This window comes from Nerophis ophidion, linkage group LG03, assembly GCF_033978795.1.
Source record: "Nerophis ophidion isolate RoL-2023_Sa linkage group LG03, RoL_Noph_v1.0, whole genome shotgun sequence".
In the NCBI taxonomy this organism is placed as follows: domain Eukaryota; kingdom Metazoa; phylum Chordata; class Actinopteri; order Syngnathiformes; family Syngnathidae; genus Nerophis; species Nerophis ophidion.
This window is the reverse complement of record NC_084613.1, coordinates 24,379,670-24,394,302: the sequence shown is the minus strand read 5'-3', so window position 1 is coordinate 24,394,302 and position 14,633 is coordinate 24,379,670. Positions and strand designations below refer to the sequence as shown.

The window sequence follows — 14,633 nt, the reverse complement described above, 5'->3', positions numbered from 1 at the left end:
CCCAACCTCCCAACACACTGGCACAAATCTAGCAGCCATGTAGAAATTATGGAAGCAGAATAGACACGGACATGCTAGTTGAGCAGCGACATGAGGAATGTGAGTTCTTCACATGCGCAGGCAACACAAGCAGCGGTGAAATGATGAACACACACGCACTCACGCACGCACAAAAACACTTGAAAGAACTAAGCAGGATGTTGAATATTTAGACAGCATTTAGAAGCATCACCATCCTTATGTTGTAACGTCTCATCATGTGTGTTTGATTAATACTTTTGAAACCAGTCCTAATTAAGGCGTGATGTCATCTTTTGGCTTACTGGATTATCCACAAAATGATGAAGCCACGTGGAAGTTGAAAAGCTAACAAACATCCGCTGACAGTGTGTGTGTTTACCATTGAGTTCGCAGCCCACCAGCTCCAGGCGCAGGGTGCAGGCCTTACGACACACCACCGGGATGATGCGGATGTACTGAGCGATGATGGGCGGGTCGAACACGTTGGTCTTTGTGCTGTCGTTGTCGACGTTTCCAACAAATATCTAAAAAGGAGAGCAGAGGAAGGAGTCAAACTGCTACTGTTACTGTGCATCTGTCGAATACTGTAAAATGTAAGACAGCCTCTCTTTTTAAGAGCCCAACTTTTTTTAATAAATAAATGACAATAAATTAACAATATTTCTTTGAGATCTCTGAGACAATGCCACACACTCTCTCTGTCTGGCAGTTGCATCTTTCCAGGTCATTGGAAGGTGAGTGACAGGAAGAAAAGCTCGGACTTGCTTGGGGAGAAGCCCAACATGTGGGTTTGCATTTATAAATCTGTGGATCCCCCTTTTTCTTTTTTTTTCTTTTAATTATAATCCTGTGTTGTATTTCTGTCAAATCGAAACCAACACTAACCTTTTTTGCATGTTTAAATGCTGCATCAGTGTTTGCCAGCCAGATCAGGCCCTCAAACAGTGATGCAGCATTTAAACCGCGAGATGAGTTTGCCAAGTACAAAAATTAGCTGTAATTTTGAATGAAAGAAACTTTTGATGACTAGATGTCGCAATAGCAATTCTTTGCACGTGCGACTTCAGAGGGGGCGGAGCTATGTGCCGTGTGTCAACACTTCCATGTTTGCTTATTAGTGATATTATATCAAAATGTGGATTTTTACGTTTATGCCTTTAGTGTCAAAGATGTTGGCAAGATAACCTGTGACATTATACTCAAACACTTTTGATAATCTGTACATTTAGTGTTGTACTTGTAACTGGGGACACATTTTCTGGCGCACATAATTATGCTGAAATAACATGTATCACCTTTTAACTTAATGTGTGGTTAATGAAATTAGTCCAAATTCACAAGTGTTGTTGAAAATGATGCTACATAGTGTTCTACATGCATACACGTTTCAAATTAGATTTTCCTCTAAAGTAATATTTCCACTCTTTTGTTAAAAGTAATTGTTGTACGGTATCAGTTTGTTTTGTATATCATTTTAGCTGTTTGCAATGCACCAAGTCGTTGAATATCAATATTTTTGTGTCAATAAATAAAGAGTTTGTATGTTCTCTATATCCAATGTGAGTGTGAATGTTGTCTGTCTATCTGTGTTGGCCCTGCGATGAGGTGGCGACTTGTCCAGGGTGTACAACGCCTTCTGCCCGATTGTAGCTGAGATAGGCACCAGGGCCCCCCGCTAGGGATGTCCCGATCCAGGTTTTTGCACTTCCGATCCGATACCGATATCGTTTTTGCACTTCCGATCAGATACCAATACTGGCCTATCCGAGCATGTATTAAAGTTTAAAGTTCCATCCATTTTCTACCGCTTATTCCCTTTTGGGGTCGCGGGGGGCCCTGGCGCCTACCTCAGCTACAATCGGGCAGAAGGCGGTGTACACCCTGGACAAGTCGCCACCTCATTATTTAGCTTAATAAGTTGTCAGATTCATGTTTGCAAAGGGTATTAGTACTCTTGATAACAACTAGCCAGCTGAATTAGGTGAGTTTGAATAATACACAATGGTTGGTATTCAAGGATAAACACAAAATAGAAAATATTATACAGGACAAATTGAAATGGCATCATTAAACAGTAAAAAAGTGAACAGTATAAAGTGCAAATAATGCTGTAAACATTATTGAAAAAAAGCAAAACACACAAACAACCTGAGTGGGATAAAATGTCTATAACTCAGCATCAATACTTGCTCTTGAACAAGTGTAAACTTTAAAAAAAATACAAAAAAACTATCAACACACTCCTTTCAAATGAAGTCCAAGCATAATGGGGAGATTCTTTCTAACAATGACGATCACTTCAAGATGCTCAGGTGTCAGCCTGCTCCTGTGTTCATCAATGATGAGTGCTAAAAAGCCTTTTACTCTCAAAAGTCATTAAAATGTCTTACAGCTTTACCACCACGCTTGACTTTATTGTGGCATGTTTTGCACTCCACCTCTTCATCTTTTTTGTTTTGTAGGGTAAAATAATCCCACACAGCTGCCATTTTTACTGTAACTTTTAATTCACACGGCCGTCCGAACGGTTAGAACACAGATGTGTTGAAAGTGTGCTGGAAAATGCGAAACGGAGCGTAGGGAGCAGCAGAAGAGTGGAATGTATTATCTAAATTGGTGCGTTAGAAAATACGGACCGGATTTTGTTTTTTAAACTGGATCTGGATCGGCATTTTCCCAAGCCTTTTTGGCAAATATCGGCGGCCGATCCGATCCAAATATCGGATCGGGACAACCCTACCCCCCACGACCCCAAAGGGAATAAGCGGTACAAAATGGATGGATGGATGGATATGGGCAGTTAAAAAAAAAAGTCAGCTGTGGGCCACAAACGGCCATAGGGCTGCACTTTGGACAACTGAACAAAAGCAAAACTACCATCTACCACTCATATAAATGATTTTGTTTCGGACCTCAGAGTCCTCCTGTGTCTACAGAATTATTTCCAGAGTTTGTAAACTTTCACAAAAAGGACAAAATAAAAATATTGATCGAACCACTCTAGTATTGATCATACACTGATACTACACTCGGTATCAACGTTATCGATAAATGGACCAATCCACCTTCCCTTTGTGTAAGCCTGGCTGCTACATACCAACAGTTGTTATATCATATTCTCTCTAAAACAGTGATTCACAAACTTTTTTCGCCAAGTACCGCCTCAGAAAACACTTGGCTCTCCAAGTACCATCATAATGACCAACTTTAAAATACAGTAGCGTAGTAGGCCTAAGTATTTATCAAAAACAAGGCAGAGGTTTTATTTAACATGTATATTTAATATTTTTTTCCAATGTAATATTGCACATGGTTTCAACAGTAGCAGTTTTTAAATATGCAAAAATAAAACAATCATTTTATTTGGCATACCACTCGTGGTACATGTACCACAGTTTGAGAATCCCGGCTCTAGACTCTTATCTACTTTTGAATAGCTGCTTGCATCCTCTCACCTGGTCCTTCCTCTGTCCTTCAGTCCTGTATGTGGTGTACGTCTTGCCATCCAGACTGGAGGCCACTTTGAAGGCCTTAATGAACTCGGATGTTCCCACGCGACTGGCGCCCTGCGTAACGATGCCCGTGACGCGCATCTTGCTCTGCATGTTGACCTGAAAAAAACAGGCCGTGAATAACAGCCAGTGGACTGGCGTCGTTTAAAAGGTCTAACCTGCAGCCAAGGGTTCCTGTCATGAGGGGCAGGGCTCCAGGCGTTCACCAGACCCTTGTTGTTGAGGCGTGCCAGCTCCGACCCCCAGCGCTGCAGGCCCAGGAAGGTGTAGCGGACTGAAGAGGCGGAGATCTGTGACTCGGCCACGCCTCCTCCTTCCATGCCGAGCAGGGAAATGCAGCCTTTTTGGGCAAAACAGGTCAGAGTAAGGTGAGGATTGCTTGCTAAATGCAGTACTATATAAAATCATGTGTAAAGAGTGTGGTAAAATCAACAAATGTGGCAAATTATTGAAGATCCATTGGCAGTATAAAACTAAATGTGGAAATACATACCTCCTGAGTATTGTTACATTGATACTTTGTCCATATCAATCAAAACTGAGTACATTCAACTCGGAATGGGTACCAAATCCCGCACCGATTCAACAGTTCTTTGTTAGGATACTTGGGTTGTGTATGATGTGCCGACTCTTTGCACTTCGGCATTTGGCCATCACTCCAGCAGCACGAGGGACGGACTCAACCAAACTACCTCTAGGTAATGTTGCAATTTCCAATGCCAACAAAGAAATTGACTCAAAAAACACTCAACGCAAATGCGTTAGCTTGATGCTAATATACATTGGTATATATTACTGATTAACATTAGCAATTCCACACGGCAAGTTCAACACCTCCAAATTCGTTAGGGAAAACTATATCAAAGATGCACATTACAATCACACAGCCGTAGTACAATACTTACAGTATAAACATTTTTTAGGGTGCAATAAAAACAAAACAAAAAACACCACCATAAACTATACCCTATTGCTATCTAATGTCTTGGACCTCTAGCTGTAATTGTAACTTTGTCATATTTGCAAATTATTATATAATAATAATAAAATAAGGTATAACAACTGGACAGCAGCTTTCATAATCAGCTAATTTTTAAATGTCACAACTAAAAAGTAGATTTTATAATCAAAAACCATTAATATTAGCACACACAACATTGATTTAAAAAGGTAATTAATCAATTTTATCGATACTAGAAAATAAAAACATGCCATTAAGAAGAGCAGACTTTATATAAAGTTGTTATTAGCACTTTTGAAATATTCAAAGACCGCAAACTTATGTGTAAAGATCCAAGATGGCAACCTAAAAAAAGCTGAAAGCCAGCAACAATTTCAGACTTTTTGACCCAGCTACACTGGAGTCCTTCTCTGAGCTAACATGATATGCTAACCAGACACACTGACTGCTCCAGACTGAGCAACAGGCAACAACTAGCCAAAACGAAAGTGGGGCAGACGGGGAGGAGCGGACTATAAACTCTGGCACATGGTGAGCAAAGGAATGTTAACTTTTCCGTTCGTACTACGAGCAAATGTTCTGCCTCTGGAAAACATGGTGGAGGAACTTCAACTTCAGCGGCATGACTCGGGGAGGAGGAAGGGCTGCCCTCGTTAAACAAAAAGAGTGCACAGACATTAAAGGGGTAATTAACTTTTTTGGGAATGTAGCCTATTGTTCACAAATCATTATGAGAGACAAGATCACATTTTTTAATTAGGATTTTAAAATGATAAACACTTGGAAAATGCGGCTAATGGGAGTCACCATTGTAGCCTTCAAAGCCCTTCATCAACGTTTTGTGTAAACACTGCAAGTATATATATAATATAGTAACAGCTGAATGAACGGAAGATGAACTACTGCTTCTAGAAGCTGCAAATGTGGAATTTGGAGACAAGCTATTTCAACATAAATGACGTGATTCCCTCAAATAAACTACAAAAAACAACTACGGCCGGCAGGACCAAACAGACAACTGTCCATAGTGAGTCACTTTAATATTGACCATGATAAACGCGGCACGTCATCCGTGTTATTACAACTACAGTACATCGCTGTCTGGCTAGCTGTGTACAACCAAAACATGAAATGTGAGGTAATTCTTTACAGATACTGTAATTGTTCATGTTTATTGGTCCATACAGATTGCTGTCCTATGGCAGTGTTGGTTGTGCATTACAAACTCAAGCGCGTTTTGTGTTGACGTAAAAGTTATCTTATCTCTCGCCATAGTTACCTTCTACGGCTAATACCTAAGCACGTCGATGTGTTACTATGCTAGAAAAATAGTTACTTAGTTCCTCTCTCATGATGATTGTGAATGATAGACAAAATTCTCCCAAAAAATGCAGTTCCCCTTAAGAGGATTTGAAAGTCCTTCTCTGAAAATGTTAAATATCTTACTTTGGAGTTAAGGCCATTTTATCTGCCTAAAAGAACTGCAATGTAAAATTTTGTGAGTGTGGTGTAAATCCACCCCTCCGCTGAGGAGGAAAGTAAATAAATGACATGATCAATGGGCAATTATCTTGGGTGATTTTCACCACTGTAATCTACACTAATTCCCCAAAAAGATAACGGGAAAATAGGAATCTCAATCTGCAGTGTCCAGTATCCAGTATTAACGGTCACACTTGTGGATTTTTTTGTTAAAAAGTTACTGAATCGGTTTCAACTCACTAAATCGTTTCGGTTTTAAAAATATATATATCGTGATTGAATCACATCGGCAACCACAAATTCGAAATAAAATCGAATCAATGTTATAACCTATTGTTACGCCCCTAATGTCTAGCATTACATTTTAGGGTAGTAGCACCTACATGGCCAAAGTTTTATTCTCGCTGTGATATCAGGAAGTGGGTCAACACAGCTGTTGAGTGTGCGCACTTACGCAGCTGGCAGTTTTTGCCCACGAAAGGCGACGGGCATTGGCATTTGAAATCTCCCTCCAGGTCCCTGCAGGTGCCGCCGTTCTGGCATGGCTGCCGGGCACAGTCGTTGACGTCTAGCAACACACGACACATGCATATCACCACCACATAAACAATAAACAGAACGTTGCTTGGATGCTGTCGGCGGGCCGCAAAAGCAGATTAAAAGTTGGAAGCGGAAGAGAAATAAACAGGGGTTGGTCAGTCGTTGTCATGCTAACCAGGCTGCAGCTGGAAGGCTGAGGGAAATAAGCAGGGCGGCGATTTATATTTATAATATGACTCAAATCAAAAGTACAGTGTGTGCCTTCTAGGAGGAGAACGAGTCAACCGGTTAGGTCATCACTGCAAGTCACAGAGAAACAACATCCAGCAGACGCCCAAAATATAAAAAGCCCTCTTGACACATGGTGCTGCACATTTATTGCAAATGAGTCAAGTATGAGTATCCCTGCACCTTCTTCTAACACCACCGGATGGCACCATTGACAAATCCTCTCCTCCCCCAGCTCTCAGAGCCTCCAGTGCAGTGGTTAACCTTATTGGAGGTACCGAACCCCGTTAGTTTCATATGCACATTCACCGAACCCTTCTTAGTGAAAAATAAAATGTTGTTTTTTTTCACATTCAAGACAAAGTTATGTGTTTTTGGTAACACTTAAGTATGGAGAACATATTCTAAGTAACAAAGACTTAATTTAGAGGTTTTTGGACACTAGGGAAACATATTCTAAGTAACAAAGACTTAATTTGGAGTTATTTGGTTAGGGTTAGAAGGTTAGGGTTATAAAAAGGCCATGCCGAATAAGGCATTAATAAGTACTTAATAATGACTAGTTAAGAGCCAATATGTTACTAATTTGCATGTTAATAACCAACTAATTAATGGTGAATATGTTCCCCATACTAAAGTGTGACCATGTTTTTTTTTACTGGTGCACAAAATGAACCGTGCATGAACATCACCTTGTTCAAACAAAACCGACACAAAACTCACACTAGACTGCATAAATTCACAACAAATTACACACCTGCAAATCAGTGTAACTTCTGCTGTTGCCGTATCCGTAATACGCCGATAGGGAGAAGTTTTTTATTGAGACGATGAGTCGGGTGTGTTTTAACCTCTGCCGAACCCCTGAGGCCGACTCACCGAACCCCTAGGGTTTGATCGAACCCAGGTTAAGAACCACTGCTCCGGTGTAACTCAATAAGCTATATGAAATGCTTGGCAACATCCATCCATCCATTTATACCGCTTGTCAACTCTCTGACGCTTTTTCGTGGGCACAAAAATATGCCGACAAACAGACGTAGTGTTTGTTCCACGTAAACAATTGTCTCGCCACCCACATGGCGTCTCTGCAAATAGCGCTTTGCGTTTTCAATCATACACATTATCCACGCAGAAGTCATGATGGAAATGAGCAACATTAAAATGTGGACAGAGAGGTCCACAGTTTGACACTTGTGCTAAGACTTCATCACACTAAACTAATTGGTTGTTACCTTTGATTTTAAATCTACACTGCTGTTTGGCTATATATACCCCAGCTGGCACAATACTGGTGTCAAACTCAAGGCCCAGGGACAAATCTGGCCCACCACTTTATTTTATGTGGCCCATGAAAGCCTGGAAATTATATACATCAATAACATTCTTTATCTTTTCTTACTAAATATATTTGTTCTTTCGCTTTTGAGATTAAAAAAATCATGTAGTGCATGCAATTGCATATCTTTTTAATTTCAATATTATCAAAATAATAGTATAATAGTAATATGTATTACAAAAATATTGTTTTATTAAAATAAAGATAAATACTGTACTTAAATATCTGCTCGACTTATGAGTTCAAAACAAATCATTTAAATAGTAGACTTAAATGACAATACATTTTACAGTTAAGTTCCGCCGACTGAGTTTTTTAATGTAAAATCAACTTTGGTACAGTTTTTTTTTCTATATTGAGTAAAACACTTAAACATTAAACATTTGATAATATTTGAATGAATATTTGAGAATCTGATTCTCATTCCGGCCGCTTCACAGAATCAGCACCTCCAAATCTGAGTCCATGGTTCTCTCCCGGAAAAGGGTGGAGTGCCATCTCCGTGTTGGGGAGGAGACCCTGCCCCAAGTGGAGGAGTTCAAGTACCTAGGAGTCTTGTTCACGACCGAGGGAAGAGTGGATCGTGAGATCGACAGGCGGATCGGTGCGGCGTCTTCAGTAATGCGGACGTTGTACCTATCCGTTGTGGTGAAGAAGGAGCTGAGCCGGAAGGCAAAACTCTTAATTTACCGGTTGATCTACGTTCCCATCCTCACCTATGGTCATGAGCTTTCGGTCATGACTGAAAGGATAAGATCACGGGTACAAGCGGCCGAAATTAATTTCCTCTGCCGTGTGGCGGGGCTCTCCCTTAGAGATAGGGTGAGAAGCTCAGTCATCCGGGAGGAACTCAAAGTAAAGCCGCTGCTCTTCCACATCGAGAGGAGCCAGATGAGGTGATTCGGGCATCTGGTCAGGAGGCCACCCGAACGCCTCCCGAGGGAGGTGTTTAGGGCACGTCCAACCGGTAGGAGGCCACGGGGAAGACCAAGGACACGTTGGGAAGACTATGTCTCCCGGCTGGCCTGGGAACGCCTCGGGATCCCCCGGGAAGAGCTAGACGAAGTGACTGGGGAGAATGGTTAGGCTGCTACCCCCGCGACCCGACCTCGGATAAGCGGAAGAAGATGGATGGATGGATTTGTGAATCTGGCATGAAAGTGTGCTTCGTTCTCAAATCAGCTGTCCGTGACGTCAAAAGAGCAGAGCAGCAGTAACTGTGTGGTAGGTGTTTAGCTCCCCTAAACAAGAATATTTGCTAGGTTGCCTCAATCAAGTTTATATACACAATTTGGAAATCTTTAAAAAGGTAGTGAGCAGTGGCAGCGGTTTACTAGTGTACACAAGTAAATCTACTCACATCCAAATAGTGATTATTATTACACACACACTTTCTTTATTTTTCTTCTTTTTTTTAATGATAATTATACTTTTTTTTTTTTTTAAATACGATATTAGAAAACATCTTCATGCAACCGGAAAGAGATTTTGTAACTTGTAAGTGGTTTTGAAAAAGTTTCACTGTAATTGTTATAGCGAATATTGCATTGCGAGAATTTGTTTGAATCTCAAATTGTGTTGAATTGAAACATCATCCCAGGAATCTGAAGCAGGATTGAATTGTTAGGTGCCAAAAGACTCACACCCCTATTGTCTACTGTTGTACAAGATGCAATACATTTGTAATGGGTAAATGGCGCTTCAGTGAGTGTGGGGCACACTCAATGGCTGTATTGACACCGCACTGATAAAGTGTTGGTGTTTAAAAAGTCATTACCATTGACCTGAAAGTAAATTAAAAAAAACATTTAATTTTAGCCAGTTGACTATTCCTGATTTACAAGATTTAGGAGTGGTATGAAAATTAATTTAAAGTTAAAAATACACCAATCTCATGACACTTCTACTTGATGCGGAACAAGCGTGCAACATTTTCAAACATATGGTCTGAAATGTAGAATGTAGAATAAGGCCCTGTTTGAAGGATGGGATAGACAGCACATAGCTGCTGGATAAAACTGTCAGACATTTTTAGAAAATGCCGGTTTGGGACCAGTCCCCTTACCAGTAATAAAAAAGGAAGTGGGAAGAGGATTGGCCCGCACAATCTAATCCATTTATCAATCAGAGGAGGGGTCAGTGCAAACAAAGCATCCAAGTGAATGTGCTCACCCAAAATGTTTCATTCATAAACACTTTTTTATCAAATGCACAGTAAATACTGTACCTCTATGCCTGTATAAAGATGCATAACATTATACTTGTAAGTGAATTTATGCTCAGAAAGTTATTTTATACAGTTAAGTTGTAGCAAACTGCACTGACACTAAGTTATTCATGGTTCTTCCACCCACAAACGGCATTAAAATAAGAACATTATACATCTCTAATCAACACGGCCACTGCTGCTACGGTTAAGTAGGGCTGCAGTCGAGACTCTAGACCACGATTGCTCCAGACGCCAAAATGCATAGTAGTGTGCACCGTGCATCCAGATTACATACTGTAAATACGTCTGTCAGGACATGAATAGATTTTAAAAACAACCCCCTTGGGGGTCAAAATGTCTTGTAAAATGTAATTGGTGGATGCAAGCTTTTTAAAAAATTGCATTGTGGTGGAAGTTTATTTTGAAGGTGATAGTTAAGGTTAAGGGACACAAGAATGACGCAGAAAGTGTTATAATAGCACTTTGAGAGTTACTAGCACAAATGAACGACAGATTTGAGTCTCTTCGGACCAGCTACGGAGATGTGCATTTATCGTCAAGTTTTATGGCGGGTGCTGAGGGAAGGTCACCATGCGGACATTCACCGATGTTTATGTTTGAAGACTTATAGCCGTGAGGTCAAGACCCTGACACCACTTTCATACAACAAATATCAGCCTTTGGATGCGCTAAACCAGGGGTAGGGAACCTATGGCTCTAGAGCCAGATGTGGCTCTTTTGATGACTGCACCTGGCTCTCAGATAAATCTTTGCTCACATTGCTTAACACGGTAAGTAATGAATAATTCTGCTGGTAATCGCAGTGTCAAAAATAAAGTTAAAAATATAAAACATTCTCATGCATTTTAATCTATCCATCTGGTTTCTACCGCACCTGTTCAAGAAGTCGCATTAATGGTAAGAAGTATTTTATTTATTATTGGCTATCTTCAGAATAACAGTGTTATTAAGAAGAATAAGAGACTTATTATACTCAAAAAATGTTGGTCTTACATAAAAATGCACGCATTTAGTTGTATTCAGTCTTAAAAAAAAATATTATATGGCTCTCACGGAAATACTTTTTAAAATATTTGGTTTGTATGGCTCTCTCAGCCAAAAAGGTTACCGACCCCTGCGCTAAACAGATCACAAAGGAATGTGGTGATGTCTGTGTCCGAACCAGGGCACCACCTTTGTATCTCTTTGAAACCATTTTCTTCAGCGGGAACTAATGGAAATAGGAATAACACTTAGTGAAATTAAACACGCTCTAAGATGACTTTTACCTTTGACCTAGTTATGGTTCTGGTGGTGAATTCAAATAATTCACTGTGTCCTGAAATATGCTTTACCTTTGACCTACTTAAATATATGTCATCCCTTCATGCTTTTTGGCGTCATCTGGTGGTAAAATATAATATTACTTCCCAGTCACTTTGACATCGGTTCCAGAGTTAAACTGCCACCCTTACAAAACTTTACACTTAAATAATATTCTTAAAGTGTTCTCACATGTTCACTTCACACACCTCACTTTTAAAGTTATTCTTCTGTTATACTGAGCATCCAGGGCAAAGATGTGTGCCCGGTCATGGCCATTTGGGAGTGTTATTGTTTGTACTTCAATTACTTTACTGGATAATTTTTAAATTTTAAGTGCTCCCCACAAAAATGTTTTTTTTCCAGTATACACGTAACAATTTCCAAATGAAACCCAGTCACATTTCCTAAAAGGCAGGGAAATGCACTGACTTTGTCATGTTGTACTGAGCAGCCAGGACAGGGAAACATGGACCGCTTTTGGACAGGGTGTACACCACGCATGATAAAGTTGGTCCACAAGATGCATTGTATTTTACGACAAAAATTAAAAACCCATGAACGCTCCAATCAGTCGATATTAGGTGGTCTAGAGCAAGTTAATCAAGCGCTCCCTTTCTCAGACATGCCATTCTTTAAACTTCGCCTGACTCATCGTAAACAGTCATGGCGTCATTTGCGTGGGAGTACTTTGCGGTTTCAGAGGAAGACATTTTATATGGTATTTTCACCCAAAGCTCTGCAGATATTCCGCAAAGACGGAAAAACAACATTGAGCTTCAACACCTCAAACCGGATCAGTCATTAAAAGTGTCAGCATCGCTATAACGGTGTTTTAAAAAAGCCCAAGGGAAACGCCTGATGCTAAAGACGCTGCTCAAAAGCCAGCTGCAAATAAAACAAAACAAAAAAAATAAAAAATCTGGGCCGGTTTGAAAAGTGCAGAAAGATTGCCAGAGATGACTCGATGACTAATTGTAGGAACGTGCCGATTGATCGCCCACCGATCAGCATCAACATATTTTCATGAAAAAATACATGATCACCATTGCTAAGTAATACCCTTTATTCAGTGATGTGCCGTCAGGGCCAGCATGGCCTTCTCTGCTGGTCTAACGTAACCAGAAATCATGATCATAATTAAAGACAAATTATTTTTTAAATTTAATTTCCCTAAATATCTAAAAGTATTCATATTCTCTACATGTTACATTATGCTCCTTCCAGCGCTGTTGTTTTTGGGTTATAGAGTTTTTATCCAATCAGAATACAGCTAGCTTATGTTGCCATGCTTTACGAAATCTGCCCGAGACCTTTAGAATCAAACATTTGACAGACAGTTGCGATAGCCAATCAGATCATGAGTTGTTGTCAGTAAGACCTTCCAGGTGGCCTAAGGCAGATAATATAGTGATGTTATGAGCTAGGTAACATAAGAACTCCATTACCCAGCATGCCACAGTAGTGAAGCGCATGCAGTAGCCCCTTTTAAGTTGTTAAATGCAGGCATGCCGGCAGCTTGATGGTATTGGTTAGCACGCTGTGGAGTAAACTTTAAGAACTCAGCCAACACGCCTCGTCTGGATCTTTTATGATTAGACAAGACAACGCATATATTTGCAAGGCCATTTTGAAGAAAGATATTTAAAGAGAAACTACATCTTGTGAGACAATGTCACTTTATCGAACTGCGCATGCAAGTGACATCGAAACCACATTGGGGCTACATTGGGTCCTGTCCGCGTTTAAAAAAAAAAAGAGTCTGGTAAAGATCACATTTTATTAGCAGTGTAAACAGTCCACTGGAAAAAAATCTGATTTTGAAAAAATTTAATTTGGGACACTTTGGCCTGCAGTGTTAACGTAGTCCATGGCAATACCAGACCTTTACCATAACTGAAGATACTAGCTTTTGTCAGGACAGATCGACAAGTACACCTTGTCAAATCCAACTTTGACTCTTTTTACCTCTGGGTGGGCACAAACTACACTTAAATCTACATTTTAAAAATGATAGATATAAATGAGTTATTTCTTATTGGTATCAACCTTGAAAAGCAGCAAATTATATGTCACAGTTTAAAAGAAAATATTGTGCATCCTGGGAACACATGTTCAAATTTAGACAATGTTAGAAATTCCTCATTCATTCACACTGGTGAATGAATGATGAATGAATGAAAGGTGGTGGTCGGAGGGGCAAACTGGTAGCCACGCTTCCGTCAGTCTACCCCAGGGCAGCTGTGGCTTATGATGTAGTTTACCACCACCAGGTGTGAATGAATGTTGAGTCCCATTTCTCTGTGAGCGCTTTGAGTGTCTAGAAAAGCGCGATATAAATCTAAGTTAAAATAATAATGTTGCACAGTAGTGGAAACTTTCCTGAATAACCTTAAAAAAAAATTAAAACATTTTTTAAAAATGTTGCATTGAGAGGCCGCAGTCAAGAACGTGCAAATGGCAGCTTTTAACATTTTTTTTGGAGTGTCCCCTCCCCAGCACTGCACACATTACTACCCCTGATTGCCATAAAAAAGGCTTTTAGGAGACATTTGGCAGAGAGCACCTGCCGTACTTGCAGTTTGGCCCTTAAAAGCCAGTCTGAGATTATCAGGACTTAATACCCTGTTCCGCCTACGCGCTTAAATTTTTTTCCACCTGGCAACAGCAGCGAGTGTGTATGCCCACGGGTGTGCGGAACACAAATTATGGGGAGGTCACCGCCACGTCTCTCAGCAGTAACAACCCAATCATGTTTTTTATGTGCATTTATGTGTTGTTTTTTTTATCCTCACCTAAATCATGCAAAGTATCTGACAATGATGACATCCAATTAGTGTTGTCCCAACATGAAAGCTGGTCCGTATATTAGATTAAACACCAGGAAGCGAGTCACAATGTAAATACACTACGCCCCCCCCCCCCCCCCTAGTGCCTAGTGAGAGAGACAAAGCAGGATCTGTCTGCCTGGAGCCCACACACAAACACTCATGAGATGGCACTTAAAGTGTCACAACA

General features: G+C 40.3%; 1 protein-coding gene across 4 annotated transcripts in view; it reads right to left on the bottom strand.

The window, feature by feature from the left end:
• LOC133549339 (EGF-like repeat and discoidin I-like domain-containing protein 3) overlaps positions 1–14,633 on the bottom strand; it is a 46,555-nt gene that overhangs the window by 9,737 nt on the left and 22,185 nt on the right. For all 4 annotated transcript variants that reach the window (XM_061894640.1, XM_061894641.1, XM_061894642.1 and 1 more), the window contains 4 exons: positions 6,431–6,544; positions 3,692–3,873; positions 3,477–3,632; positions 401–545 (listed from right to left, as the gene is read on the bottom strand). In XM_061894640.1, coding sequence (XP_061750624.1) covers positions 401–545; positions 3,477–3,632; positions 3,692–3,873; positions 6,431–6,544 — 597 coding nt within the window. The remainder of the gene's footprint in view (positions 1–400; positions 546–3,476; positions 3,633–3,691; positions 3,874–6,430; positions 6,545–14,633) is intronic.